Here is a 26,413-nt window from a genome sequence, read left to right as displayed (position 1 = left end):
GGGCGCCGGAGCGGATCCTGCAGAGAGGGGGGAGCGCGGAGCCGCAGCCGTACCTGGTTGGGGATGGCTCTCTTCTTGTTGGTCTGGGTGTTCCTTTGCTGGGCACTGCAAGGGTGAGAGAGGGGGGAGAAGAGAAGCTTTAGGGGGTGGGGTGAGGGGGGATGGCACAGCAAAGCGACGGCGCCCGCGGCACGCTTCCCACCCCGCAGCGCCGGAAGGAAGAAGGAAGGAAGGAGGAAGAAGGAAGGAAGAGCCGAATCCAAAGGAAGGAGGAGCCCATCACATGGAATCCAACCAAGAACATCCCAACTTGGCACAGCCAGAGGAGCCCCTTCCCAAGGTGTGCCCAGGAACCGGCACCCAGGACCCACAGGAGGACAGGACTGGAGCCCCTTCCCAAGGTGTGCCCAGGAACGAGCACCCAGGACCCACAGAGGACCCAGGGGAAGGGGGACAGGATTGGAGCCCCTTCCTAAGGTGTGCCCAGGAACGAGCACCCAGGACCCCCAGGACCAAGGGAAGGGGGACAGGACTGGAGCCCCTTCCCAAGGTGTGCCCAGGAACGAGCACCCAGGACCCCCAGGACCGAGGGAAGGGGGACAAGACTGGAGCCCCTTCCCAAGGTGTGCCCAGGAATGAGCACCCAGGACCCACAGAGGACCCAGGGGAAGGGGGACAGGACTGGAGCCCCTTCCCAAGGTGTGCCCAGGAACCGGCACCCAGGACCCCCAGGACCGAGGGAAGGGGGACAGGACTGGAGCCCCTTCCCAAGGTGTGCCCAGGAACGAGCACCCAGGACCCACAGGACCGAGGGGAAGGGGGACAGGACTGGAGCCCCTTCCCAAGGTGTGCCCAGGAACGAGCACCCAGGACCCACAGAGGACCCAGGGGAAGGGGGACAGGACTGGAGCCCCTTCCCAAGGTGTGCCCAGGAACCGGCACCCAGGACCCCCAGGACCGAGGGAAGCGGGACAGGACTGGAGCCCCTTCCCAAGGTGTGCCCAGGAATGAGCACCCAGGACCCACAGGACCAAGGGAAGGGGGACAGGACTGGAGCCCCTTCCCAAGGTGTGCCCAGGAACCAGCACCCAGGACCCCCAGGACCAAGGGAAGGGGGACAGGACTGGAGCCCCTTCCCAAGGTGTGCCCAGGAACCAGCACCCAGGACCCCCAGAGGACCCAGGGGAAGGGGGACAAGACTGGAGCCCCTTCCCAAGGTGTGCCCAGGAACGAGCACCCAGGACCCACAGGAGGACAGGACTGGAGCCCCTTCCCAAGGTGTGCCCAGGAATGAGCACCCAGGACCCCCAGGACCGAGGGGAAGGGGGACAGGACTGGAGCCCCTTCCCAAGGTGTGCCCAGGAACGAGCACCCAGGACCCACACACCGAGGGGAAGGGGGACAGGACTATCCACAAACCAGACAGGTTTCACCTCCTTCCCTACCATCCTCACCGAATTGCCACCCCAGCCCTGCTGTGGGGAGGAGGAGCAGCGAGGTTGGGACTTGCAGGAGAGGAAACCCCAAGCAGAGCCGCGGCGGTTCCCGGTGCCAGAGCGGGGGGGATGAACCCAGGCGCATCCCTACCGCCCCGAAGCCAGGAACTGGAAAGGACTGGACTCCAAAAAAAGACCTGCAGCCTCCTAAAGTGTGTCCCCCACAACCCCCCTGCCCTGCCCCAGGGTGGATAAGAGCCTACCTGCACCAGAGGGAAAGCTACCTGTCTCTCCTGAGCAACCCAAGGGCCGCGGGGCGAGGTGCGGGACGGAACCGTTAGTCAGGAGCGGGAATAAAATCCATGAACACAGTTAGAACGGTGCCAGGAGGCCCCAGGGAGCAGCAGCTCACAAGCACAGAGGGCTTCTCTGCCCCCATCCCTCCGAGCCAGGGGGATTTTGGGAGATGGTTCCCTGCCTGCCTGGCTCCTCCCAGCTCCTTCCCTAAACCCGCAGGCTCCAGCCAGCTCCCCAAGCATCACAGCGTCCTGGGAGGCTTCTCCCACAGCAAGCATCAATCTGAAGGGTGAGCTCAGAGGAGGAGGAAGGTCTCCAGCTCTCCCTCAGGGCTGTGGGGAGGGGGAGGCACAAGCAGGGCTGCCCCAGGGGGGCTGGTTGAGGGGTACCCACCCTGTCGTGGTGTGCTGCTCAGTGTAACAGCTAGACAGCAGGAGAGAGTCAGAGGAGTCCGGAGGGAAGGGAAGAGATGATGGTTCAAAGGCAAAACAGGAGAGGTTAGGAGAAGAGGAGTGAAGGAAACAGCAGAGAGGAGAGAAAATAAAAGGAGAGGGGGAAGAAAACAAGAGGAAGATGGTGGAGGGGTCAGAGAGGAGGAGGAGGAGGAGGAGGAGGAGCCCACTCGCCTCTGCTCTCACCTGAGCCGGGCGCCTCGGCAAAGCTACAGCCCGTTGTGGGGCTGATGGGAAACACTGGCTGAGAGCCGAGGTGGGGGGAAGACAGACTCACAGACAAGCTCCTGTCCCCCCACACTGGGTCCTGGCTCTGCCTGCCCAGCAGAGGGACGAGCTCAAAGGACAGGGCCAGGCTGAGCGCCGCGTCACGGGGTTGGCACGAGGGCGGCAGGAGCAGCCTTTGGCTACCTACCACCCCGGGAGGCACAGCTCCCCCGCCCCAAAGCTCAGAGAACTGGGGTGCACAGGGTGCTGGTTTGGGGAATCCCCCACCAGTTTTCACATCAGTGACCCTCAGGAAGGCAACTTGACCCCCCCCAACACGTCCCCTCCGTAACCAGGAGCCAGGACCAGGAGCCTCGTTCAGAACGAGCCGGGCGCCGCGTCCCAGCGGGCAGCCACTCACTTGGCGAAGCCGATGAAGTCTTCGTGGTTCGTGTTGATGTAAGAGAGCTCGATGTCGATCAGCAGCAGGATCTGGAAGGAGAATCCACCTTAGGGAAGGGCTGCTCAGTCCCCAGCTGCTCCCGGTGACGTCGGAGCCGCTGCCGGCGCCGCTGGCGCGAGCTTTGGGATCGCGAGGGGGAGGCGTGCGGGGCTCCCGAGGAGCTCACCTGGTCCTTGGTTTTGCCTTCCCGCTCCCTGATGTGGGTGGTGACGATTCTCTCCGTCTCCTCTCGTAACCTGGGGTAGGAACCAAGCTGAAAAGAAAGGGAGAAGGCCGGGGAAAACCGCTGCCGCCTCCGGCGCTCACCGCGGGACGCCAGGGCCAGGGGCGCTCTGAGGGGATGGGGGAGACAGGACTGAGCCCCAAGTCCTGCCAGGGCACCACCAGGGGAAGGGAGAGGAGGGAAAAAGGGAGAGGAGGGAAAAAGGAAGAGGAGGGAAAAAGGGAGAGGAGGGAAAAAGGGAGAGGAGGGAAAAAGGGAGAGGAGGGAAAAAGGGAGAGGAGGGAAAAAGGGAGAGGAGGGAAAAAGGGAGAGGAGGGAAAAAGGGAGAGGAGGGAAAAAGGGAGAGGAGGGGAAAAGGGAGAGGAGGGGAAAAGGGAGAGGAGGGGAAAAGGGAGAGGAGGGGAAAAGGGAGAGGAGGGGAAAAGGGAGAGGAGGGGAAAAGGGAGAGGAGGGGAAAAGGGAGAGGAGGGGAAAAGGGAGAGGAGGGGAAAAGGGAGAGGAGGGAAAAGGGAGAGGAGGGAAAAGGGAGAGGAGGGAAAAAGGGAGAGGAGGGAAAGGGAGAGGAGGGAAAAAGGGAGAGGAGGGAAAAAGGGAGAGGAGGGAAAAAGGGAGAGGAGGGAAAGGGAGAGAAGGGAAAGGGAGAGAAGGGAAAAGGGGAAGGGGAAGGGGAAAGGGAAAAGGGAAAAGGGAAAGAGAAAGGGGAAAGGGAAAAGGAAAAGGGGAAGGGGAAGAGAAGGGAAAGAGGAGAAGAAAGGGAAGAGAAGGGAAAGGAAAGGGAAGGGAAAGGGGTTTTCTGGCCTTGTCTTGTGGTGCTGCCAGGAGGTGGAAAAATGAGTCCCTGGGGTTATGAAATGGGTCATTCCAGGGCCCTGGCACAGCTTCAAGGGAATAAACTACCACTCCCATGGAGAGAAAGGCAATTGGGGGGGGGGGCAGGCAAAGCACACGCCCTTCTGGAACGTAAAGGTGCTTATCAAGGAGCTTATCAAGGTTGGGTCTGGAGCTGTGTCCCCCTGCTGTGTGTCCCCCCCCTCCCTGGCATCCCCAGGGAAGGGGGAGTTTGAAGAGCAGCTGGAAAACCCCAGGGAGCTACGGGAGGGAGCGGGTGCAAGAGCAGCCTGCAGCCTGCCTGGCTCCTGCTGGGGAGAAATCCTGGGGAAATCCCCCCCCTCCCCTTAACGTGCCCTGGAGACCCCCCCCCAGGGAGGGTGATGGGCATGGAAACACCAGCCCTGGCTGCTCAGGGTGATGTCCCAGGTGACCCATCCTCAGTGCTCCCCGGGTGAGGGAGGAGCCCAGAAACACCCCATTTCCTCAGGGGTGTTCCCAGATGTTTGGGGGTTCCTTGGGGTGTTTTCACATGGAAGGGGGAAGGACCCAGGCCAGGCAGGCAGGTGAGAGGGGGCTGCTCCCCACCCCGGCGGTGGGAGGGGACTGGGATGGTTCCATACCTTACTGGTGCACTGCCTGACCGTGTTGATCAGCTCCTGGATGACGAGGTCGACGCACTTCAGACACGGCTCCTTCAGCTTCACCACCTGCTTCTTCACGATGGCCTCGAACGCCAGGTCCGGGGTGAAGAGCCCCGTCCTACGGGGAGCCAAGGGGGGGAACAGAGGGGCATCAGGGTGGGGGGCAGCACGGGGGGGGGGGGGCAATCGGGGGGGGCAGAAGGGTGGAGGGGCAACAGGGTGGGGGGCAACGGGGGGGGCAGCGGGGGGGGCAGTGGGGAGGGGGGCAGCGGGGAGGGGGGGCAGTGGGGGGGGCAGCGGGGTGGGGGCAGCATAGGGGGCAGCAGGGTGGGGGGCAGCGGGGTGGGGGGCAGCGGGGGGGCAGCAGGGGGGTGCAGCGGGGTGGGGGGCAGAAGGGTGGAGGGGCAGCAGGGTGGGGGGCAGCACGGGGGGGCGGCGGGGTGGGGGGCATCAGGGTGGGGGGCAGCACGGGGGGGGCAGCACGGGGGGGGCAGCACAGGGGGGGCAGCACGGGGGGGGCAGCACGGGGGGGGCAGCACGGGGGGGGGCAGCACAGGGGGGGGCAGCAGGGAGGGGGGCAGCAGGGAGGGGGGCAGCAGGGGGGGGCAGTGGGGTGGGGGGGCAGTGGGGGGCAGCAGGGTGGAGGGGCAGCAGGGTGGGAGGCAGAAGGGTGGGGGGGCAGCAGGGAGGGGGGCAGCGGGGGGGGCAGCGGGGTAGGGGGGCAGCAGGGTGGGAGGCAGAAGGGTGGGGGGGCAACAGGGTGGGGGGCAGCAGGGGGGCAGTGGGGGGGGCAGCAGGGTGGGGGGGCAGCAGGGAGGGCAACAGGGTAGGGGGCAGCAGGGGGGGGCAGTGGGGTGGAGGGCAGCAGAGGGGGGGCAGCAGAGGGGGGAACAATTTGGGGGGCAGCAGGGTGGGGGGCAATTGGGGGGCAGTGGGGGCAGCAGGGTGGGGGGCAGCAGGGTGGGGGGCTCCCCAGGGATCCCAACGAGGCCTCATCCCCAGGGATCCCAACGAGGGGCCTCGTCCCCAGGGATCCCAACGAGGAGCCTCATCCCCAGGGATCCCAACGGGGCCTCATCCCCAGGGATCCCAACGGGGCCTCATCCCCAGGGATCCCAACGGGGCCTCATCCCCAGGGATCCCAACGAGGCCTCATCCCCAGGGATCCCAACGGGGCCTCGTCCCCAGGGATCCCAACGGGGCCTCGTCCCCAGGGATCCCAACGGGGCCTCGTCCCCAAGGATCCCAACGGGGCCCCGTCCCCAGGGATCCCAACGGGGCCTCGTCCCCAGGGATCCCAACGAGGCCTCGTCCCCAGGGATCCCAACGGGGCCTCGTCCCCAGGGATCCCAACGGGGCCTCGTCCCCAGGGATCCCAACGGGGCCTCGTCCCCAGGGATCCCAACGGGGCCTCATCCCCAGGGATCCCAACAAGGCCTCATCCCCAGGGATCCCAACGAGGCCTCATCCCCAGGGATCCCAACGAGGCCTCATCCCCAGGGATCCCTCTCCTCCAGCCAGGTGGGACTCTCTTTCTCTCCCTCCCTCTCAAGGGGGTCTCTCCCCCTGCTCACAGGCAGGGGAGGGGACAGGGAACAGGGGTTATTCCAGCGGCCGTTTCCATGGTTACTCCCGAGCATCGCTGGGCCCTGGGCAGGAAGCTCCAAGCACACACCCCCCCAGACCCCCCCAGGCCCCCCCAGACCCCCCCAGACCCCCCCAGACCCCCCCAGGCCCCCCCCAGACCCCCCCAGGCCCCCCCAGGCCCCCCCAGGCCCCCCCAGACTCCCCCAGGCCCCCCCAGGCCCCCCCAGGCCCCGGGCTGGCTGACTTGCCTCACACCGTGGATGTTTTTAATGGCGTAGCTGATCTCCCGCCTCAAGTCCTTCTCGTCGAACTCCATCTGCAGGGGCAGCAAAGGACAGGCTCTGCTCAGGGTGTTCCAGGGGCAGGGAGGGGCTCCAGCCCTGTCCCGAGGGGCTCAGAGGGGCTCCAGCCCGGCTCCAGCCCTGCCCCGAGGGGCTCAGAGGGGCTCCCCACTCCAGCCCTGCTCCAGCTCTGCCCCAAGGGGCTCAGAGGGGCTCCAGCCCAGCTCCAGCCCTGCCCTGAGGGGGTCAGAGGGGCTCCCACTCCAGCCCTGCTCCAGCCCTGCTCCCAGGAGCTCCCCATTCCAGCCCTGATCTAAGGGGCTCCCCCTCCAGCCCTGCTCCAAGGGGCTCCGTGGGGCTCCAGCCCAGCTCCAGCCCTGCCCCAACGGGCTCAGAGGGGCTCCCCCTCCAGCCCCGCTCCAAGGGGCTCAGAGGGGCACCAGCCCTGCTACAGCCCTGCCCCGAGGGGCTCCCTGCTCCAGCCCTATCTAAGGGGCTCCCCCTCCAGCCCTGCCCCGAGGGGCTCAGAGGGTCTCCCCACTCCAGCCCTGCTCCAAGGGGCTCCCCATTCCAGTCCTGATCTAATGGGGTCCCTGCTCCAGCCCTGCTCCCAGGGGCTCCCCGTTCCAGCCCTGATCTAAGGGGCTCCCCCTCCAGCCCTGCCCCGAAGGGCTCAGAGGGGCTCCCCCTCCAGCCCTGCTCCAGCCCTGACCTAAGGGGCTCCCTATTCCAGCCCTGCTCTAAGGGGCTCCCCCTCCAGCCCTGCTCCAGCCCTGCCCCAAGGGGCTCCCTATTCCAGCCCTGCTCTAAGGGGCTCTCCATTCCAGGCCTGCTCTGAGGGGCTCCCCGCTGCAGCCCTGCTCCAAGGGGCTCCCCCTCCAGCCCCACTCCGAGGGGCTCCCTGTTCCAGCCCTGCTCAGAGGGGGTTCCCACTCCAGCCCTTGCTTCCCAGGAGGGTCTGGATCCTGCTCCCTGTCCTGGCCAGACTCCACTTCCTCATCCCACAACCCCGAGGTGCTGCTGGCTGCCCTGCTTTGGTATCCCCCTCCCTGCTCTGCAGCCCCCAGGCTGAAGCCAGAGCTTGGGAATCACCAGCCAGACACAACAACCCCCCCCCAGACCCATCAAAACACACGATGGGCTCCCAGAAAACATCCCCTCCTCCCATAAACACCTCCAAGGGCCAGGAAGGCACCCAGGAGCTGAGGGACTGCAGGGGATGATCAGCCTCACATGGGGGTCCTAGAGGGCATTCTGTCTGTCCCTTCCTTTCTGTAGGAACAGGGTGAGCCTGACAGGACAGACAGACAGCCTGGGGCAGCTCTACCTTCACCAGCTCGAAAGGAAACCTCTCGTGGAAGATGCGGTTGATCCTGGCGCCCCCAGAGAGCTCCAGCGTGTCCACCTGGTCTCCAGAGCCCTCGATTCGCTTCTCAAAGTCCACCCCGAACTGCTGGACCATCCTGTGGAGAGGCAGCGGGATCAGGAGGGCGTGGAATGGACAGATGGACAGACAGACACCCCGCCAGCCCCAGCGCCAGCCACTCAGGGCTGCGTAAGGTGCCCCCGAGTCCCTCTGCTGGAGTCAAAATCTCCCCCTGGCTGGAGCCTGAAGAGCTCATGGGGGGGTCAGGGAGGGAATCCTGAGCCTGAGCTGTTTGATCCAGGATGGGATAGGCTGAGGGGGATGTCAGGAAGCAGATCCCCGCCCTGACGCTCCCACCAGCGCTGGAGGATGCTGGTGTCTCTCCCAAGTGCCAGCTGAGCACTGGGGGGAGCTGCAGAGCTGCACCCAGCAGCACCCCTGGAGCTGCAGAGCTGCACCCAGCAGCACCCCTGGCTCAGGGCTGCTCCTGGAGCTGCAGAGCTGCACCCAGCAGCACCCAGCAGCACCTCTGGCTCAGGGCTGCTCCTGGAGCTGCAGAGCTGCACCCAGCAGCACCACTGGCTCAGGGCTGCTCCTGGAGCTGCAGAGCTGCACCCAGCAGCACCACTGGCTCAGGGCTGGCTCCTGGAGCTGCAGAGCTGCACCCAGCAGCACCGCTGGCTCAGGACTGCTCCTGGAGCTGCAGAGCTGCACCCAGCAGCACCCAGCAGCACCCCTGGCTCCGGGCTGGCTCCAGGAGCTGCAGAGCTGCACCACTGGATCAGGGCTGCTCCTGGAGCTGCAGAGCTGCACCCAGCAGCACCCCTGGAGCTGCAGAGCTGCACCCAGCAGCACCCCTGGCTCAGGGCTGCTCCTGGAGCTGCAGAGCTGCACCCCTGGCTCAGGGCTGGCTCCTGGAGCTGCAGAGCTGCACCCCTGGCTCAGGGCTGCTCCTGGAGCTGCAGAGCTGCACCCAGCAGCACCCCTGGAGCTGCAGAGCTGCACCCAGCAGCACCACTGGCTCAGGGCTGCTCCTGGAGCTGCAGAGCTGCACCCAGCAGCACCCCTGGAGCTGCAGAGCTGCACCCAGCAGCACCACTGGCTCAGGGCTGCTCCTGGAGCTGCAGAGCTGCACCCAGCAGCACCCCTGGCTCAGGGCTGGCTCCTGGCTCTGCCTCAGCTGAGAGAAAGCAGAGCCCGTGGTGGCACAGGGAGCTGGGGAAGGACAGGGAAGGTGTGACCAGGAGAGAGAAGAGGCCAAGGGAAGCCCACTGACTGTAACAAAGCTTTGGTTTTCCTGGTGGGATCGTCGGGACGGAAGTTCTTGTACTCCTCAACCTCCTTCTCCAGGGAGAGCAGCTGGCTCTGCAGCTTGCTGCGCAGCGACGGCAGCGTCTCCCGGATGTGGTTGGTCAGTTGCTGCGAAGGAACAGGCTGGGTTGGTGGTGCTGGTGGGAAATGAGGCACCCAACCCCACACCAGGCACAAGGGACCAGCCTTTCCTGGAGGGAAAGCCCAGTAGAGACACCAGGGAAGGGGTAGGAAGGGGAAGGAGTACCTGGTTCAGGACTTTCTGCAGGTGGGGGGTGCCCATGCGGTCTGCCATGTGCCGGTAGGCGGGGTGGGAGAGGAAGAACTTGCGCTCGGCAGCCAGCGCCGCCCTGATGTCCTTCTTGCCGTCGATGTCCTTCTGGCTGCGGTTCACCACCCCGATGTACCCTGCAGGAACAGCCGCCGGGGTGGCTACAGGCAGAGACGGCTGACAGGAGGCTGATGCTCCTCCCGCGGCAACGGGACTGGGGGTTCCCACAGGTGGTGGATACGGAGCACTGGGAGCTGCTCCACGGGCTCTGGAGTTGCCCCATGGGCTTGGGAGCTGTTCCCCTTGGGTTCAGGAGCTGCCCCACAGGCTCGGGAGCTGCTCCCCTCGGGTTCAGGAGCTGCCCCTTGGGCTCAGGAGCTGCTCCCCTTGGGTTCAGGAGCTGCTCCTTGGGCTCAGGAGCTGCTCCCCTTGGGTTCAGGAGCTGCCCCTTGGGCTTGGGAGCTGCCCCTCGGGCTTGGGAGCTGCCCCATGGGCTCAGGAGCTGCCCCTCCTGGGCTCAGGAGCTGCTCCCCTTGGGTTCAGGAGCTGCCCCTTGGGCTCAGAAGCTGCCCCCCCTGGGTTCAGGAGCTGCCCCTGGATTCAGGAGCTGCCCCGCAGACTCCAAAGCTGCCCCTAGACTCAGAAGCTGCCCCCCAGACTCAGAAGCTGCCCCCCAGACTCAAGAGCTGCCCCTGGATTCGGGAGCTGCCCCCCAGACTCCGGAGTTGCCCCCAGATGACGGAGCTGCTGTTGAATTCAGGAGCTGCCCCCAGACTCAGGAGCTGCCCCCCAGACTCAGGAGCTGCCCCCCAGACTCAGGAGCTGCTGTTGGATTCAGGAGCTGCCCCCAGACTCAGGAGCTGCCCCCCAGACTCAGGAGCTGCTGTTGGATTCAGGAGCTGCCCCCAGACTCAGGAGCTGCCCCCCAGACTCAGGAGCTGCCCCACTGACTCAGAAGCTGCCCACAGACTCAGGAGCTGCCCCCCAGACTCAGGAGCTGCCCCACGGATTCCAGAGCTGCCCCCCAGGCTCCAGAGTTCCCCCCAGGCTCCAGAGCTGCCCCCAGGCTCCAGAGCTGCCCCCCAGGCTCCAGAGCTGCCCCCAGGCTCCAGAGCTGCCCCCCAGGCTCCAGAGCTGCCCCCCAGGCTCCAGAGCTGCCCTGTGGACTCCAGAGTTCCCCCCAGGCTCCAGAGCTGCCCCCCAGGCTCGTGTGGAAGCGCTGCTTTACCCAGAGGAGAGATGAAGGGGACGGGGGCGCCGCGCAGCCTTGGCGGCTCGTCATACCTCTCCGTAAAGGAAGGAGTTTGTTCTCCAGCACGTCCCGGGCATCCGTGCCTTCATCCATCAGGTCCAGCTTGGTGATGACCCCGATCGTCCTCAAGCCTGAAGCAGCCAGAGAAACGAGCAATCAATTCACCCCACTAACGTGCCATCCACGGATCCTGCTCCTCAGCTGCAGCCTCACCAGCAAGGAGAGGAACCGCTGGCTCCTTCCTCCACCACCAGAGGAGGAGGAAGAGGAGTGAGAAGCCTCAGACCAGGGAGCTGATTGCTTTATCCCTCCACACACGCAGCACGGGCAGCGCTGGGCTGGAGGATGAGTCCTTCTTACCTTGGGGATCCACCTCCTTGGCCATTTTGAGGGCATCTGAGTTGGCCAGGTCCATGTTGGCCGGCGTGACGGCGAGGATCAGGCTGCTCTCCCTGCTGATGAACTGCAGGATCATCTCTTTGATCTGGTACTCGATGTCCTGAGGTTGGTCCCCCACCGGCACTTTGGTGATACCCGGGAGGTCGATCAGAGTCAGGTTCAGCACTGCAAGGACAGAAAACACCCCCAGTTGGCCTCTCAGGCTGGTAGAAACCAGCCAGAGATGTTTTTAGGACACACTCTGGGTCAGGGAGGAGCTCACTGACCGTGTGGTGAATAGACACGGAGGTTGATGGGGATGGGAGAGATGCCCTTGTTGGTCCCCGTCACCCTGTCGGTCTCCGCCTCGATCTCCTGCCGCACCTCGTCGAAGTCCGTGAACTTCTTGGACTTGCAGTGCAAAAACTCAGCATATTCTGCAAGAGAATCAGGAGAAATCCTGTGTAAATGGTTGATAAATGTATTAAAAACCCCCTAAGGAAAGGCAACAAGGGGAATTTGGCTCCTCCTGGAGCTCAGCGTGGAGATTCAGCTGGGTTAGAGACAACCAGCTGCTCAGCCACCCCAGAGAGGGAGCAGGGACCTGCCCAGGGAACAACCTGGCTGCTCCCAGCCTCCCCACTGGCACTGACCCCAAACAAACTTGGTCTTGCTGCTCCTTTCAGCCAAGGGGAGAAAGCAGGGAGAGGGTGGCAAGCAGCCAGCTCAGCCCCAGCGTGCCGGCACCGCGCCGGCACAACGGCCGTGGCTGTTTCCACCGGGGCCTTTCAGCCCCCCGACGGTCCCTCCCACACCTTTCACTGCCCAGACTCCCAACGTGGGAGGAAACTCCAAGTCCTCAGCTAGCCAAGATGTTCTGGTGTGTCTTGGGAAGCAGGGGGGGGAATCCCACCCTTCTCCCAACCCCTCGTGCCGTACGCTGGCGCTGGAGGCTCGGCACGGCGTCTTGGTGCTGTTTGGTGAGGAAGGATTGGTGATCCATCGCTCCTCCTCACCAGGGGACCAGCTTTGAGCCTGGAGACTCAGCATCTCCCCTCAGAGCACAAAGAGCTGTGCTGGGAGACAAACTAACTGGGGTTCCTCCACTGGGAAGGGTGCTGGGGATGGAAAAGCAGCGGCTTTTCCGGGCATCCGCACGTCTCCTCCAGGTATCCGACTGCTCCCAATTCATTGGTGCAGGAGAAGCTTGGAGGAAGGGGTGGGAGGAGACAGACAGACAGACAGTGGGGTAACAGCTCCCCTGGCTCCTCAGACAGGGATGTGGATGGATTCGGGGTCATGACTCGCCCCAGATTGGGGATGGCGCAACCCACTTCCTCCCTCAGCCACCCCGTGGGTGGTAGGAGGGGAACCACCAGCCCTGCCCTGGCTCTCCCACTCCCACTCCCACCAGCTCCAGCACCTTGTGATGCCCTCAGGGTGCTCTGGGGACCAGGAAACCAAACGGGGTCACCCCAAAAATGGGCAGAGGCAGCTGGAGAGCACAGCTGGGAGGGACCCAAGCCCACCCTGCTTTTTGGGGTGGTTTAGGGGGGAGGGTTGGTGTTTCCAGGTGGGAAGAATGAGGTGTCACCGTGCTGCATCCTGCTTCTCACCAGGCAGAGAGGGGCAGGGGTGGGGGACACAGGGGAACGGGACAGGGGGGGCAGAGGAATGGGACAGGGAGGGCAGAGGAATGGGACAGGGAGGGCAGAGGAACGGGACAGGGGGGGCAGAGGAACGGGACAGGGAGGGCAGAGGAACGGGACAGGGGGGGCAGAGGAATGGGACAGGGAGGGCAGAGGAACGGGACAGGGAGGGCAGAGGAATGGGACAGGGGGGGCAGAGGAATGGGACAGGGGGGGCAGAGGAATGGGACAGGGGGGGCAGAGGAATGGGACAGGGAGGGCAGAGGAATGGGACGGGGGGGCAGAGGAACAGGACAGGGAGGGCAGAGGAACCGGCGCAGCAGCCGGTTGCACAAGGAAGTGGAACTGAGTCACAGGCACTGGGGAAGCTGCTGGGAGCTTTTAATAGTGACTTTTAATAGTGGTTTAAAGGGCTTGTGTACAACCAGCATCCCCCTTATCACCCAGATAACAACAGCTTCAGGGAACAGGCATCCGGACAGGGCTGGCCTGATGGGTTTTACAGCACCCCACAGCTCAGGGGTGGGGGGTTTAATATCTTTTGGGGAGGGGGGGGGGGGGAAAAAGCTCCTGCTGACCTGCTGGGGAAGCACCCCAGACCCCAGCCCAGAGGGTACCTGTCTTGGAGAAGATGAGCTGCAGGATGAGAGGTCGCCGCGTGACGATGCCGGAGCCTCGGGGAAGGAAATCCCTGCAGGGAATCAGGAGAGAAAGAGATTGAATAAACACATTAATAAGTCTGTCATCCCACTATTGGGACAGGGGGCACACAGGGGGATGGGGTGTGGGGGCTGGAACGCTGAGGGTCCTACACAGAACCAGCTCCTGCTCTGCCGTGGGAGCTGCCGGCGGCGGGTAGGAGATGCCCCTGGGCTCAGGGATGGGAACAGGGTCTCCCAGCGCCTGTCCCAGTCTCAAGGACATCCTCCCACCTCTGAGCTGGGGAAGAGCTGAGGTGGGAGCCCCAGCTGGGAGGGAAGGGACAAAAAACACCCTCTCTTTATCTGGGGGCACAGCTCCCCAGGAAGGGCTCTGCAGAGGTCAAGGACAGCAGCTCCAGCTCCTGGAGCCCTTTCTGGGGGGGGATTCCTGCCTGGAAAGGGGGGTGCAGCTTTGTTCAGGGCTAGGAAAAGCCCACAGCTCCCTTCTGCGGGGTGGGGGGTGGTGGGAATTGGGTGGGGGGTGATGGGATTTGGGTGGGGGGTGATGGGAATTGGGTGGGGGGTGATGGGATTTGGGTGGGGGGTGATGGGAATTGGGTGGGGGGTGATGGGATTTGGGTGGGGGGTGATGGGAATCAGAAGGGAAAGTGAGTTTGCCGAGCAGCTCCGTGCCAGAGGGTTTCCTTGCTGGGAAAGGTGAGAGATAAGAGCTCCTTGGGAGAGGCCAGAGCTGGGTTTATTGCACCCTTAACGAGCACCCAGCTTATCAACCCGGCACAAGGAAACGAGGTCTGGCTGGGGGGAAGGAGGGGAGGGGGGGAGAGGCTCCAGCAGGAACTCACCCCCCTCCCCTCAGCTGTACAGGACCCCCCAGGGCAGCAGAGGGCTGTGGCCTTCGCCCAACCACCCACTGCAGAGATTCCAGAGCCACCCTGGTGCAGAGCCACCCCCAAAGGGCTCTGATCACCCCTGGGAAACCACTTCCTGCCCAACCGGGAGGACGGGTCCTGGGTGCCCCAGCCAGAGAGCCCAGAGTGCCAGGAGCCTGAGCTGCTGGATCCCAGAGCCCAGAGTGCCAGGAGCCTGAGCTGCTGGATCCCAGAGCCCAGAGTGCCAGGAGCCTGAGCCCAGCTCCAGTTCAGTGCCACTGGCTCCCAGAGCCCAGAGTGCCAGGAGCCTGAGCTGCTGGATCCCAGAGCCCAGAGTGCCAGGAGCCTGAGCCCGGCTCCAGTTCGGTGCCGGTGGCTCCCAGAGCCCAGAGTGCCAGGAGCCTGAGCTGCTGGATCCCAGAGCCCAGAGTGCCAGGAGCCTGAGCTGCTGGATCCCAGAGCCCAGAGTGCCAGGAGCCTGAGCCCGGCTCCAGTTCGGTGCCGCTGGCTCCCAGAGCCAAGAATGCCAGGAGCCTGAGCCTGGCTCCATCTTGGTGCCACTGGGTCCCAGAGCCAAGAGTGCCAGGAGCCTGAGCCCGGCTCCAGCTCAGTGCCACTGGCTCCTGGCACAGTCATGGTGCCTGAGCCAGGAGGCACCAGAGAGCCAAGAGTGCCAGGAGCCTGAACCCAGCTCTGGCTTGGTGCCACTGGCTCCCAGAGCCAAGTGTGCCAGGAGGCTGAACCCAGCTCCAGTTCGGTGTCACTGGCTCCCAGAGCCAAGTGTGCCAGGAGGCTGAACCCGGCTCCAGTTCGGTGCCGCTGGCTCCTGGCACGGTGATGGCGCCTGAGCCAGGAGGCACTGGAGAGCCAAGAGTGCCAGGACCCTGAACCCGGCTCCAGTTCGGTGCTGGTGGCTCCCAGAGCCAAGTGTGCCAGGAGGGAACCCGGCTCCGGCTCAGTGCCACTGGCTCCCAGAGCCAAGTGTGCCAGGAGTCTGAACCTGGCTCCAGTTTGGTGACACTGGCTCCAGCACGGTCACGGCGCCCGAGCCAGGAGGCACCGGAGAGCCAAGTGTGCCAGGAGGGAACCCGGCTCTGGCTGAGTGCCACTGGCTCCTGGCATGGTCATGGTGCCCGAGCCACGGGGCACCGGAGAGCCAAGAGTGCCAGGAGGGAACCCGGCACTGGCTCAGTGCCGCTGGCTTCCAGAGCCAAGAGTGCCAGGAGCCTGAACCAGGCTCTGGCTCAGTGCCACTGGCTCCTGGCATGGCCACGGTGCCCGAGCCAGGAGGCACCGGAGAGCCAAGAGTGCCAGGAGCCTGAACCCGGCTCTGGCTCAGTGCCACTGGCTCCTGGCATGGTCACAGTGCCCGAGCCAGGAGGCACCGGAGAGCCAAGAGTGCCAGGAGGGAACCCGGCTCTGGCTCAGTGCCACTGGCTCCCAGAGCCAAGAGTGCCAGGAGCCTGAACCTGGCTCTGGCTCAGTGCCACTGGCTCTTGGCATGGTCATGGTGCCCGAGCCAGGAGGCACCGGAGAGCCAAGAGTGCCAGGAGCCTGAACCCGGCTCTGGCTCAGTGCCACTGGCTCCTGGCATGGTCACAGTGCCTGAGCCAGGAGGCACCGGAGAGCCAAGAGTGCCAGGAGCCTGAACCAGGCTCTGGCTCAGTGCCACTGGCTCCTGGCATGGTCACAGTGCCCGAGCCAGGAGGCACCGGAGAGCCAAGAGTGCCAGGAGCCTGAACCAGGCTCTGGCTCAGTGCCACTGGCTCCAGCACGGTCACGGTGCCCGGGCCAGGAGGCACCAGAGAGCCAAGTGCATCAGATGCAGACCCCCCCCCCCCCATCCCACTGCCTGCCCACGAGGGGGGAGCACGGCTGCATCCCCCCTGTGAGCACCGCCAGCACCCCCCCCCTGCTCCCCTCTGCCCCCCACACCACCCCCAAACCGCTGCGTTAACGCTTTTGGGGGGGGGTGGTAACACCACAAACACCCCCCCAGCCCCTCCCCAAAGCAGCAGGGGTGAGGGGGTCAGGCCCAAGGAGATGGAGAGGACGCTGTGGGCCAGCCCTTGTGTCTGGGACACCCCCCTCCAGCACCCAGGGGTGGTCTGGTTCCTTTCCAAGCCCGGGTGTGAGCAGCACCCCTTCTCCTCCCTCAAACAGCACCACCCGCACCCAGGGTCCTGGGGGGGTGGAGATGGGGGGATGGGGGTGTCCCAGGGCCTGACAGGAGGGGTGACACCCTGGGGGTGACTCAGAGACCTGGGGCGGGTGTCACCAGCTGGGTCAGGGTGACGCAGGTCGCAGCTGGGACCTGCCAGGAGTGAGGTCCAGCCCGTGTTTGGAGTGGTGTCAGCACACCCGGATCTTCCCCCTGGGATGATTGTTCAGGGTAATCCCATCCCCCCCCCCTTTTTTTTATCCTTCTCCAAGCAGGAACCTCTCTGCTTCACCACAGGAGACAAAGGTCACCCCTGGAGGAGGGGGGAGGTGGGGAGGAAGCACACCAAGGACATCCCATCCCTGCTCCAGTCTCAGCCAGCCCGTGCTGGATCTTCCCCTAAATCCATGGAGAAGCCACCCCAACACCCAGGGAAGAGCCCCCCTCACCCACCACGGTGCTTCCCCATCCTCTCAGACACACTACCCAGCACCTCCCTCCCCTCAGCTCCCTTTCCAGCCTTCCCATTCCCAAAGCCATGCCTCCTAATTAACCTGCTGCTTCCCTAACGAGCCACCCTCAAGCCCTCCCCGTTTACACCCCATCCCTGTGCCCACACAGGCACCTGGGCGATGGGAGAGGGGATGCCCTGAGCATCCCCAGCCCCATCCTCCCCCAAGGATAACGAGTTCCCCCTCCCAGGAGCTTAATGAACAGGCTCCTGGTGCCTCATCCACAGGCTGGAGAGCTGGGGAGGGAGAAACCAGTTGGGGTTCAGCCACAGCAAGTGGAGAGTCTGGTACCTGGGGAGGAATAACCCCTGGAACCAGTACAGGCTGGGGGGAGCTGCTGGAGAAGGACCTGGGGGTGCTGGTGGGTGACAGGGTGGCCATGAGCCAGCAGAGTGTCCTGGGGGCTGAGAGAGACAAGGGGATCCTGGGGCATCAGGAGGAGTGTGGGCAGCAGGTGACAGGAGGGGATCCTCCCCCCCTGCTCTGCCCTGCTCAGGCCCCACTGGAGTGTTGTGGCCAGTGCTGGGCTCACAGGGACAGGGATCTGCTGGAGAGAGGCCAGAGGAGGGACAGGGATGCTGAAGGGGCTGGAGCATCTCCAGGCTGAGGGACCTGGGGCTGTTCAGCCTGGAGAGAAGAGCCTGAGAGGGGATCTGATCTCTGGGGATCAAGAGCTGAAGGGGGGGACCCAGGGGCCATGGGCAGCCTCTGCTCAGGGTCTGTGGGGACAGGACAAGGGGCGATGGGCTCAAGCTGGAGCTCAGGGAGTTCCCCCCCAATGTGGGGAAGGAGTTTTCCCCAGTGAGGGTGAGGGAGCCCTGGGCCAGGCTGCCCAGGGGGTGTGGAGTCTCCTTCTCTGGAGAGACCCCAGCCCCAGCTGGATGTCTCCCTGTGCCCCCTGTTAGAGGGACCCTGCTTGGGCAGGGGGGTGGGATTTGCTGAGCTCTGGGGTGGGGGGTCCCTTCCAACCCCTGTGATTCATCAGGACTCTGCAGGTCAAGAGTCGCGGCGGCGGCGACGCGGCGGCTCATACGCAGCTTTACTCAGGGCGCCGACCAGCGCCATCCCATAATGCCCCATTGAGGTTGGGTTCCTCCATGGTGCTGCCCAAGGCAGGGCCTCCCCCCCCCTCCCCTCCCCAGCCCCATCACAACAGCCCCATTGTCAGCGGGTCCGAGCGGGCGCCCTGCTCACTGGACGGGGTTTGTCCGCCTGGTCTACGGCGCCGGTGGTGCCACAGCCTGAGCTGGGGCTGGGGGGGGAGGCTGGAGCCTTCAGCACGTCTGTCCCCACCCCCCAGGGGCTCCCAAGAGGGGTGACTCAGAGCCTGTCCCATTGGGGTGCTGAGGGGGTGGCTCTGGGATGGGCAGGAGCCACGGTGCCGGGCGCTGGGTTGGGTTTCCTTCTGCCGCCTCTCCCCGCTGAGCCAGACAATTGGGACCCCTCAGAGGTCCCCCCCCACACCTTCCCCACAGCCTGGATGAGCTGCTTGGACACCCCCAAAAGGGATTCAGCAGTGGGATGGATCCCACAGATCCACCTCCTTAAGCGCAGCACCTCAGCCACAGGTCCAGAGGCACCACCGAGCCCTTATCCCGGCACCACCACCCCCTCTTGGGATTCACCCACCAACCAGCCTCACTTCTCCCACTGAGGGAACAACACCTGCCCCTGGGATTCATCCCAACGGGAGTCAGAGCAGCAGGATGATCCCAAAGAGCCTCACCCACACCCTGCCCCAGCCAGCAGAGCTTCGGTGGCACCCAGGGCACCGGCACACGTCACCGCAGGACCCGGCACGGCTCCTTTGGGCAGAGGAGGAGCCAGCTGGACGTGGTGCTGAGCTCAGGGTTCTCATGGGGACTCTGCTCCCTCCCAAGAGCCCAGATGAAAGGTCAAAGGGCTGTAAAAGGGAGGGGGGAGCAGCGAAATAACCCCCACGCCCGTGTCGGACCCGCGGCGGGACGTCCCTGCATCCCTCCAGGAGCCTGGGGGGGAACAGAGAGACCCCATGGAGAGGGGGAATAGGGGCAGAGGGAACAATTTAGGGCAGGTCTGAGGTGCTCCCAGGGTGTTTCTCCTCTCCAAGGGGGTTTATTACCAGCAGCTTCCCCAGCCCACAGAGTAAAAGCACCAGGGGAGCAGCATCGGGATCCTCGGCGCTCGACTCCGGCCGCTCGGCATCGCATCCTCCATCCTGGCAGGGTCTGCCCAGCCACGAGCACCTGGTACCCACAACAGCACCCAGACAGACAGACAGACAGACAGGCAGTCCCTGGCCCAGCCAGGCTGCTCATCAAGCAGAGCCCGTTAACGAGAATCCATCATCCTCATTACCACATCCCCCAGTAATTCGATGGGCAGCGGGGAGAGCGCTGGGCTGGGTGCCCAGGCAGGGCAGGACTCACACACACACACCCCCCCCCAGGCCTAATTACCCCCTCGTTAAGGCGAGCTGCCCAACGAGCTCGGAAGGTTCTGGGTTCCAGGGAGCAGGGGGCTGATTCCCCCTGCGCAGACCCCGCGCGCGGCTCGTTAAGCGCCCCCGACGAAGGCTCCGGCGCCCAGAAACAAAGACTAATTAGCAGGGGATGGTTTTCCAGTGGCACGTTAATTAAAGGCTGCCAAAGCTTCCCCTGGCAGGGCTTTAGGAAGGGGAATAACTCCACTGCTTCAACGAGGGGATGGGGGACAGAGGGGGGTTTAGGGGGGACCGGTCCGAGCTACGCGGGTCCAGCCAGCTCCTCTTCCTCACTGACAGCCCTTGGGGTGAGTAAAGCATCTCCAGGCACGGATCCGGCTCTGGATCCGACCTGTGTGGGGGTAAAAGCTAAAATGAAGCCAACAGTGGGGAGGGTGATGGTGGGGAGAGCCCAGGAAGTGTTGGGGAGAGCCCGGGAGACAGGGAGGAGAGTCCTGGAGACAACGAGGAGAGCCCAGGAGAGCCCAGGAGACAGTGAGGAGAGTCCAAGAGAGCCCAGGAGATGATGGGGAGAGCCCAGGAGAGGCCAGGAGACAACGAGGAGAGTCCAGGAGAGGCCAGGAGACAACGAGGAGAGTCCAGGAGAGCCCAGGAGAGGCCAGGAGACAACGAGGAGAGCCCAGGAGAGCCTGGGAGATGATGGAGAGAGCCCAGGAGACAGTGGGGACAGCCCAGGAGAGCCTGGGAGACGGTGGGGAGAGCCTGGGAGAGCCCAGGAGACAACGAGGAGAGCCCAGGAGACAGTGAGGACAGTCCAGGAGAGCCTGGGAGACGGTGGGGAGAGCCCAGGAGACAACAAGGAGAACCCAGGAGAGCCTGGGAGATGATGGAGAGAGCCCAGGAGACGGTGGGGACAGCCCAGGAGAGCCCGGGAGATGGTGGGGAGAGCCCAGGAGAGTCCAGGAGAGCCCAGGAGAGCCTGGGAGACAACGAGGAGAGCCCAGAAGAACCTGGGAGATGATGGAGAGAGCCCAGGAGACGGTGGGGACAGCCCAGGAAAGCCTGGGAGATGGTGGGAAGAGCCTGGGAGAGCCCAGGAGAGCCCGGGAGACAACGAGGAGAGCCCAGGAGACAATGAGGAGAGTCCAGGAGAGCCCAGGAGATGGTGGGGAGAGCCCAGGAGACAACAAGGAGAGCCCAGGAGAGGCCAGAAGACGATGAGGACAGCCCAGGAGACGATGAGGAGACAACAAGGAGAGCCCAGGAGAGCCCGGGAGACAATGAGGAGAGCCCAGGAGATGGTGGGGAGAGCCCAGGAGACAGTGAGGAGAGTCCAGGAGAGCCTGGGAGACAACGAGGAGAGCCCAGGAGAGCCCAGGAGATGGAGGGGAGAGCCCAGGAGAGCCTGAGAGACAACGAGGAGAGCCCAGGAGCCAATGAGGAGAGTCCAAGAGAGCCCAGGAGAGCCTGGGTGATGGTGAGGAGAGTCCAGGAGAGCCCGGGAGAGCCCAGGCAACAACAAGGAGAGCCCAGGAGACAGTGAGGAGAGTCCAGGAGAGGCCAGGAGAGCCCAGGAGATGGAGGGGAGAGCCCAGGAGAGCCTGGGAGATGGTGAGGAGAGCCCAGGAGATGGAGGGGAGGTGGAGGGGAGATGGAGGGGAGATGCTTTTCTCCAGACAAGGGGAGCTGCTGGTGCGGGACGGGGCGGCAGCGGCCGTAAAACCAGGAGGAAAACTCAGAAAAGAACCCAAACCATTGGAAAACTGGCCCAGTCTGCTGTCCTGGGGGGGTTGTCAGGGCTCCTGCAGGAAGAGCCGCCCCTGTTTCCCCCCCCATCCCCCCCCCATCCCGGCGAGATGCGCGCCAGCCCGTGCCAGGACGCGATGACGTCACGGGAATGACGTCACAGGAAGGCCGCTATTGTTCGGGTTACAGGGCACCACGGGACACCCCGGGGGGGTGGGAGGGGGGGGTGTGATGTGGGGAAGGCAACACAGACCCAACCCTGACAGCTCCTGAACCCTGCAGAGCTGAGCCACCACCACCGGCTCCGGATCGCCGCGGCGCCCGGCTCCCCAACGCCGCCATCGCCAGGGAAGTGAGAGAGGGAGAAGGCAGGGAAGAGGGAGGGAGGGAGACACCTCTGTGGAACCACCATCGCTCTGCAGACACGGGGGGGTTCCTAAAGCACCCCCCCAGGATTTTGTTCAGCTCAGGGTGCAATCGGCGACGCGGCGCACGCGGCGCACGCGGCCGCTGCCTTATCGAGGCGCACGCGCTGCCCTCCCCGCCCTCCCTGCCCCAGGCTGGGTATCAAACCCCCTGCTCTGCCTTATCCTGCCCGTGGCAAAGCCCTGGCACCCCCCTGTGCCCCAGGGAGGGGGCTGGCTTGGAGCTCGGCGCTATCTGGAGGCCACACGCTCCCCAGGGGAGCGGGAGCGGGCGCAGAGCCCCCGTTATCAGCCTGGGAACAGGAGCATCCCCGGGGCGTGAGGGGGGTGGAGAGGAGCAGGAGGGGCGAGGGGCCCCGCTCACGCTTCGCCATCGCGCCGGCTCCAGATCCCAGTTCGGCATCCCAGTTTGGCATCCCAGTTCGACATCCCCACCGTTTGGCATCCCAGTTCAGCTTCCCGGTGCACCATCCCAGTTTGGCATCCCAGTTCGGCATCCCGGCATACCATCCCAGTTTGGCATCCCAGTTCAGCTTCCCGGCATACCATCCCAGTTCGGCATCCCGGTTCGGCATCCCGGCATACCATCCCAGTTCGGCATCCCGGCATACCATCCCAGTTCGGCATCCTGGCATACCATCCCAGTTCGGCATCCCGGTTCGGCATCCCGGCATACCATCCCAGTTCGGCATCCCAGTTCGGCATCCCAGCATATACCATCCCAGTTCAGCATCCCAACGTACCATCCCCGCCGTCTGGCATCCCAGTTCAGCATCCCGATGCACCATCCCAGTTTGGCATCCCAGTGTACCACCCCGGTTCAGCATCCCAGTGCACCATTGCGGCTTGGCATCCCAGTGCACCATCCCAGTTCAACATCCCAGTTCAACATCCCAATATACCATCCCAGTTCGGCATCCCAGTGTACCATCCCAGTTCAGCACCTCAGTGTACCACCCCAGTTCGGCATCCCAGTGTACCATCCCCATTCAGCATCCCAGTGTACCATCCCGGTTCGGCATCCCAGTGTACCATCCCGGTTCGGCATCCCAGTGTACCATCCCGGTTTGGCATCCCAGTCTACCATACCGGTTCAGCATCCCAGTGTACCATCTCAGTCTACAATCCAGGTTCAACACCCCAGCTTGGCATCCCAGTGCACCATCCCCGTTCGGCATCCCAGTGTACCATCCCGGTTTGGCATCCCAGTGTACCATCCCAGCTTGGCATCCCGGTTTGGCATCCCAGTGTACCATCCTGGTTTGGCATCCCAGTGTCCCATCCCAGTTCAGCATCCCAGTCTACCATGCCAGCTTGGCATCCCAGTGCACCATCCCAGTTCAGTGTCCCCGTTCAGCATCCCAGTTCAGTGTCCCAGTTCAGCACCCAGGTCCAGCATCCCAGTTCAGCACCCAGGTTCAGTGTCCCCGTTCAGCATCCCAGTTCAGCATCCCAGTCCAGCACCCCGGTCCAGCACCCAGGTCCAGCACCCAGGTCCAGCATCCCAGTCCAGCACCCCAGTCCAGCATCCCAGTCCAGCACCCCAGTCCAGCATCCCAGTCCAGCACCCCAGTGCACCATCCCAGTCCAGCCTCCCCATTCCGCATCCCGGTTCCAGCAGAGCTCCCGGGGCAGCGCAGGAGACGCCCCGGGCCCCGGGCCAGGCCTCGGCAGCAGGCGGGCACCCCGGGAGCGCCCACCGGGCCGGCAGCCCCCCCACGGCCGCGGCACCGCCGCCCGCCTGGCCCCCCGGGCCGCGGGGGCTGCACCTGCCCGCGGCCGCGCACCCCGGCCCCGGCGCGTATCCACAGAGCCCCCTTACGCCACCGCCGCACTCCCCGACCGCGGCCCGCACACCACCCTACGCCGCTAGCGTAAGGGGGCCGGCCGCTGCCCCGCTCCCCTAGCGGCGGGGGGGCCGCGCCTTACGCTGACTGCGTAGGGCACAGCCGTGCTTAGGTGGGGGGAGAGCCGGCGGGGCGCTCCGCACTTTGCGTAGCGGCGGCGGAACAAGTGTGAAGGGGAGGGGGGGGGGGGTCCGTGAGGCCGCGCCCGCGCCCTACGCAAGCGGGATTCACGAAGCGCGCTTACGCCAGCGGCGCGGCGGAGGGGCGGGCGAGCGGGCGGGCGGCGCCGCAGTCAGCGTAAGCGGCCGGCCCTCCCCTCCCTGCCTCCCTCCTCCCTCCCCTCCCCTCCCTCCCTGGCCGCCGCCGCCCCGGCACTCACCGGCCCACGAAGTTCTCCAGCACCGAGCTCTTGCCCGCGCTCTGCCCGCCCACCACGGCGATCTGCGGCAGGTCGAGGTGGCAGCTCTGGCCGATGGAGCTGAAGGCGTCCTGCAGCTTGTTCACCAGCGGGATCAGCTCCTCCATGCCGCGGTTCCCCATGGCGGGGCGGGGAGGGGAAGGGGAAGGGGGAGGGGAAAGGGGGGGACACACGACCCGCGCTCCCGGCGGCGCCTCACGGAGTCGGCGGCGGCCAAACTTCCCCTCCGAGTCTCCTCATCCGGCACTGGCGACACCCCGCCCGCCCCGCCCCGCTTTTCCCCTCCCCCTGCCCCGTTCAGCTCGCGTTGCTATTGGTCGGGCTGGCTGTCGATCAGAGGAAGCGGCGCGGCGGAGCGGAGCGAGGGGCACGTCAATCAGCGGGAGGGGCGGGACGAGAAGGCTGCGCCCCTTCTCTGACGTTTCGTTGGCTGTCGTGAGCTGTCGCTCAGCTCTGCTGGCCAATCAGAGTCAAGAAGCGCGGCCGCTGAGGCGGTGCTGCTGCAGCGCCCGCCCCTCGGCGCCTCTCCTGACATTTCATTGGCCGAGGCGGCCGCCCGTCCGAAAAGCTGCCGAATCCCTACTGGAGTAGGGATTCGCCAGTCCACCAGTCCTCGTCCCTCCCCACCCTCCCTCTCATTGGCCAGCGCGCCTGCCACTCCCCCAAATTACCCAACCCAGGCGAAGAGAATCGGAGGGAAACCGAGCGGGGCGTAACCCCCCTCCTCATTCGCCAGGCGGCTGTCAATCAACCACCTCCGCCCCGCTATTGGCTACTCCGGCTCTTTGCCCCACCCCTCCCCGGGCACAGCCCGGTACCCGTTCCCCCGCTTCTCCCGGTGTAGCCGCCGAGGCCCGGCCGGGTCACTTCGGAGTGGCCCCGCCGGCCCAGGGTCCCCTCAGCATCCCCGGGCACTGCGGGGGGGTTGAGGGGAAACTGAGGCAGGCGGTGGACGAGGCCGCTTCCCCGGGGGGGCTCAGGGACCGGCAGAGGCGGCTGGGGGAGGGGACGGAGCAGGGACCAGGGACCGGCAGAGGCGGCTGCACCGGGATTCGGGGAGAGGAAGAGTGAGGGGACGGAGCTGGGGGCCGCGCTGCCACCCCGGAGGCGGCTCCCGCTCCAACATGGCGCCCCCGTCGCCCCTGGTTACGGTCATTTCCGGCCGAGGGGAGGGTGATGCCGGAAGTGCGGGTCACGTGGAGCGCCGGGGGCAAGATGGCGGCGCCCATGGCGGCGCCCATGGCCGGGCCGGCGCCGCCGCTGCTGCGGGTGCTGGCGGAGTGCGGGCGCAGCCGGGCGCGGGCCGGGGAGCTGCTGCTGCCGCACGGGCCGGTGCCCTGCCCCGTCTTCATGCCCGTGGGGACCCAGGGCACGGCCAAGGGGCTGACGGCGGCGCAGCTGGCGGCGCTGGGCTGCCGCCTCTGCCTCGGCAACACCTACCACCTGGGCTCGCGCCCGGTGAGACCCCCCGGAGCCCCGCGGAGCCCTCGCGACACCCCCCCCGGTGCCCACGATCCCCCCCCGGTGCCCCCGATCCCCTCCCGGACCCCCCCGACCCGCTTCCGGTGCCCCCTCCCCCGTCCCGACCCCCTCCCGGTGCCCCCGATCTCCCCCGGACCCCCCCCCCCCGGAGCCCCCCGGACCCCCCCGACCCCCCTCCCGGCGCCCCCGATCCCCTCCCGGACCCCCCCGATCCCCTTCCGGTGCCCCCGATCCCCGTTCCCCGGCGCCTCGAACCCCCTCGGAGCCCCACGGACCCCTCCCGACCCCCCTCCGGCGCCCCCGACCCCCCCCCGGTGCCCCCGATCCCCCCCGACCCCCCCCCGGTGCCCCCGATCCCCCCCGACCCCCCCCCGGTGCCCCCGATCCCCTCCCGGACCCCCCCGACCCGCTTCCGGTGCCCCCGTTCCCCGATCCCCCCGGACCCCCCCCGACGCCCCTCCCGGTGCCCCCGATCCCCCCCGATCCCCTTCCGGTGCCCCCGTGCCCCGTTCCCCGGCGCCTCGATCCCCCACGGACCCCCCCCCGGTGCCCCCAACCCCCTCCCGACCCCTCCCAGTGCCCCCATTCCCCAATCCCCCCCCGACCCCCTCCCAATACCTCTGTTCCCTGGTGTCCCCGATCCCCTCCTGGGAACCTCCCGGCCCCTTCCCGATGCCCCCGGGCCCCCCCCCAGCGCCCCTCGGACCCCCCGATCCCCCCCCAGCCCCCCCGGTCTGACCCCGGTTCCCGGCAGGGCCCGGAGCTGGTGCAGGGAGCGGGGGGGCTGCACGGCTTCATGGACTGGCCACACAACCTGCTGACGGTGAGGGGGGCTGGGACCCCTGGGACACCCTGGGACCCCCTGGGACCCCCTGCGACCCCCTGGGACCCCTGTGATCCCCCTCCAGGGACCCCATCCCCGGGGGTCCCACTCCCCCCATTCCCTGGGGTCTCCCATTCCCAGGGGTCCCTGTGCCCCCCATCTCCAGGGATCCCACTCCCCCCATTCCCCCCATCCCTGGGGGTCCCGCTCCCCCCATCCCTGGGGTCCCCCATCCCCAGGGCCCCATCCCCAGGGGTCCCTGTGCCCCCCATCCCTGGGGCTCCCACTCCCCCCATTCCTGGGGTCTCCACTCCCCCATCCCTGGGGGTCTTGTGCCCCCCCCATCCCTGGGGTCCCCCATCCCCAGGGGTCCCTGTGCCCCCCATCCCTGGGGCTCCCAC

At 65.8% G+C, this 26,413-nt stretch overlaps 2 protein-coding genes across 7 annotated transcripts in view; one reads left to right on the top strand and one right to left on the bottom strand.

Annotated features, from left to right (window-relative positions):
* Window positions 1–23,902, bottom strand: part of DNM2 (dynamin 2) — a 48,308-nt gene extending 24,406 nt beyond the window's left edge. For 2 of the 6 annotated variants that reach the window (XM_084277813.1, XM_084277815.1), the window contains exons 1-13: window positions 23,669–23,902; window positions 13,263–13,336; window positions 11,284–11,433; window positions 10,979–11,182; window positions 10,651–10,749; window positions 9,343–9,503; window positions 9,061–9,203; window positions 7,746–7,881; window positions 6,386–6,453; window positions 4,530–4,668; window positions 3,022–3,108; window positions 2,814–2,884; window positions 2,127–2,156 (exon numbers count right to left, since the gene is read on the bottom strand). In XM_084277813.1, the coding sequence (XP_084133939.1) occupies window positions 2,127–2,156; window positions 2,814–2,884; window positions 3,022–3,108; window positions 4,530–4,668; window positions 6,386–6,453; window positions 7,746–7,881; window positions 9,061–9,203; window positions 9,343–9,503; window positions 10,651–10,749; window positions 10,979–11,182; window positions 11,284–11,433; window positions 13,263–13,336; window positions 23,669–23,829 (1,523 nt within the window). In that variant the 5' untranslated portion in view covers window positions 23,830–23,902. Of the gene's footprint in view, window positions 1–53; window positions 106–2,126; window positions 2,157–2,813; window positions 2,885–3,021; window positions 3,109–4,529; window positions 4,669–6,385; window positions 6,454–7,745; window positions 7,882–9,060; window positions 9,204–9,342; window positions 9,504–10,650; window positions 10,750–10,978; window positions 11,183–11,283; window positions 11,434–13,262; window positions 13,337–23,668 lie in introns of all 6 variants that reach the window. The other 4 variants (XM_084277816.1, XM_084277818.1, XM_084277814.1 and 1 more) reach the window with 3 other exon arrangements.
* Window positions 23,903–24,922: 1,020 nt separating this feature from the next.
* QTRT1 (queuine tRNA-ribosyltransferase catalytic subunit 1) lies at window positions 24,923–26,018 on the top strand (the record flags this gene model as incomplete). The annotated part of the gene is made up of 2 exons (XM_084277793.1): window positions 24,923–25,165; window positions 25,944–26,018. Coding segments are annotated over 2 exons (318 nt in total), but the record flags the coding sequence as incomplete, so codon positions are not given.
* Between the last annotated feature and the right edge of the window lie 395 nt (window positions 26,019–26,413).

Source organism: Gallinula chloropus, assembly GCF_964237585.1.
Source record: "Gallinula chloropus genome assembly, chromosome: 36".
Classification (NCBI taxonomy): domain Eukaryota; kingdom Metazoa; phylum Chordata; class Aves; order Gruiformes; family Rallidae; genus Gallinula; species Gallinula chloropus.
This window is presented reverse-complemented; position numbering and strand designations above follow the sequence as displayed.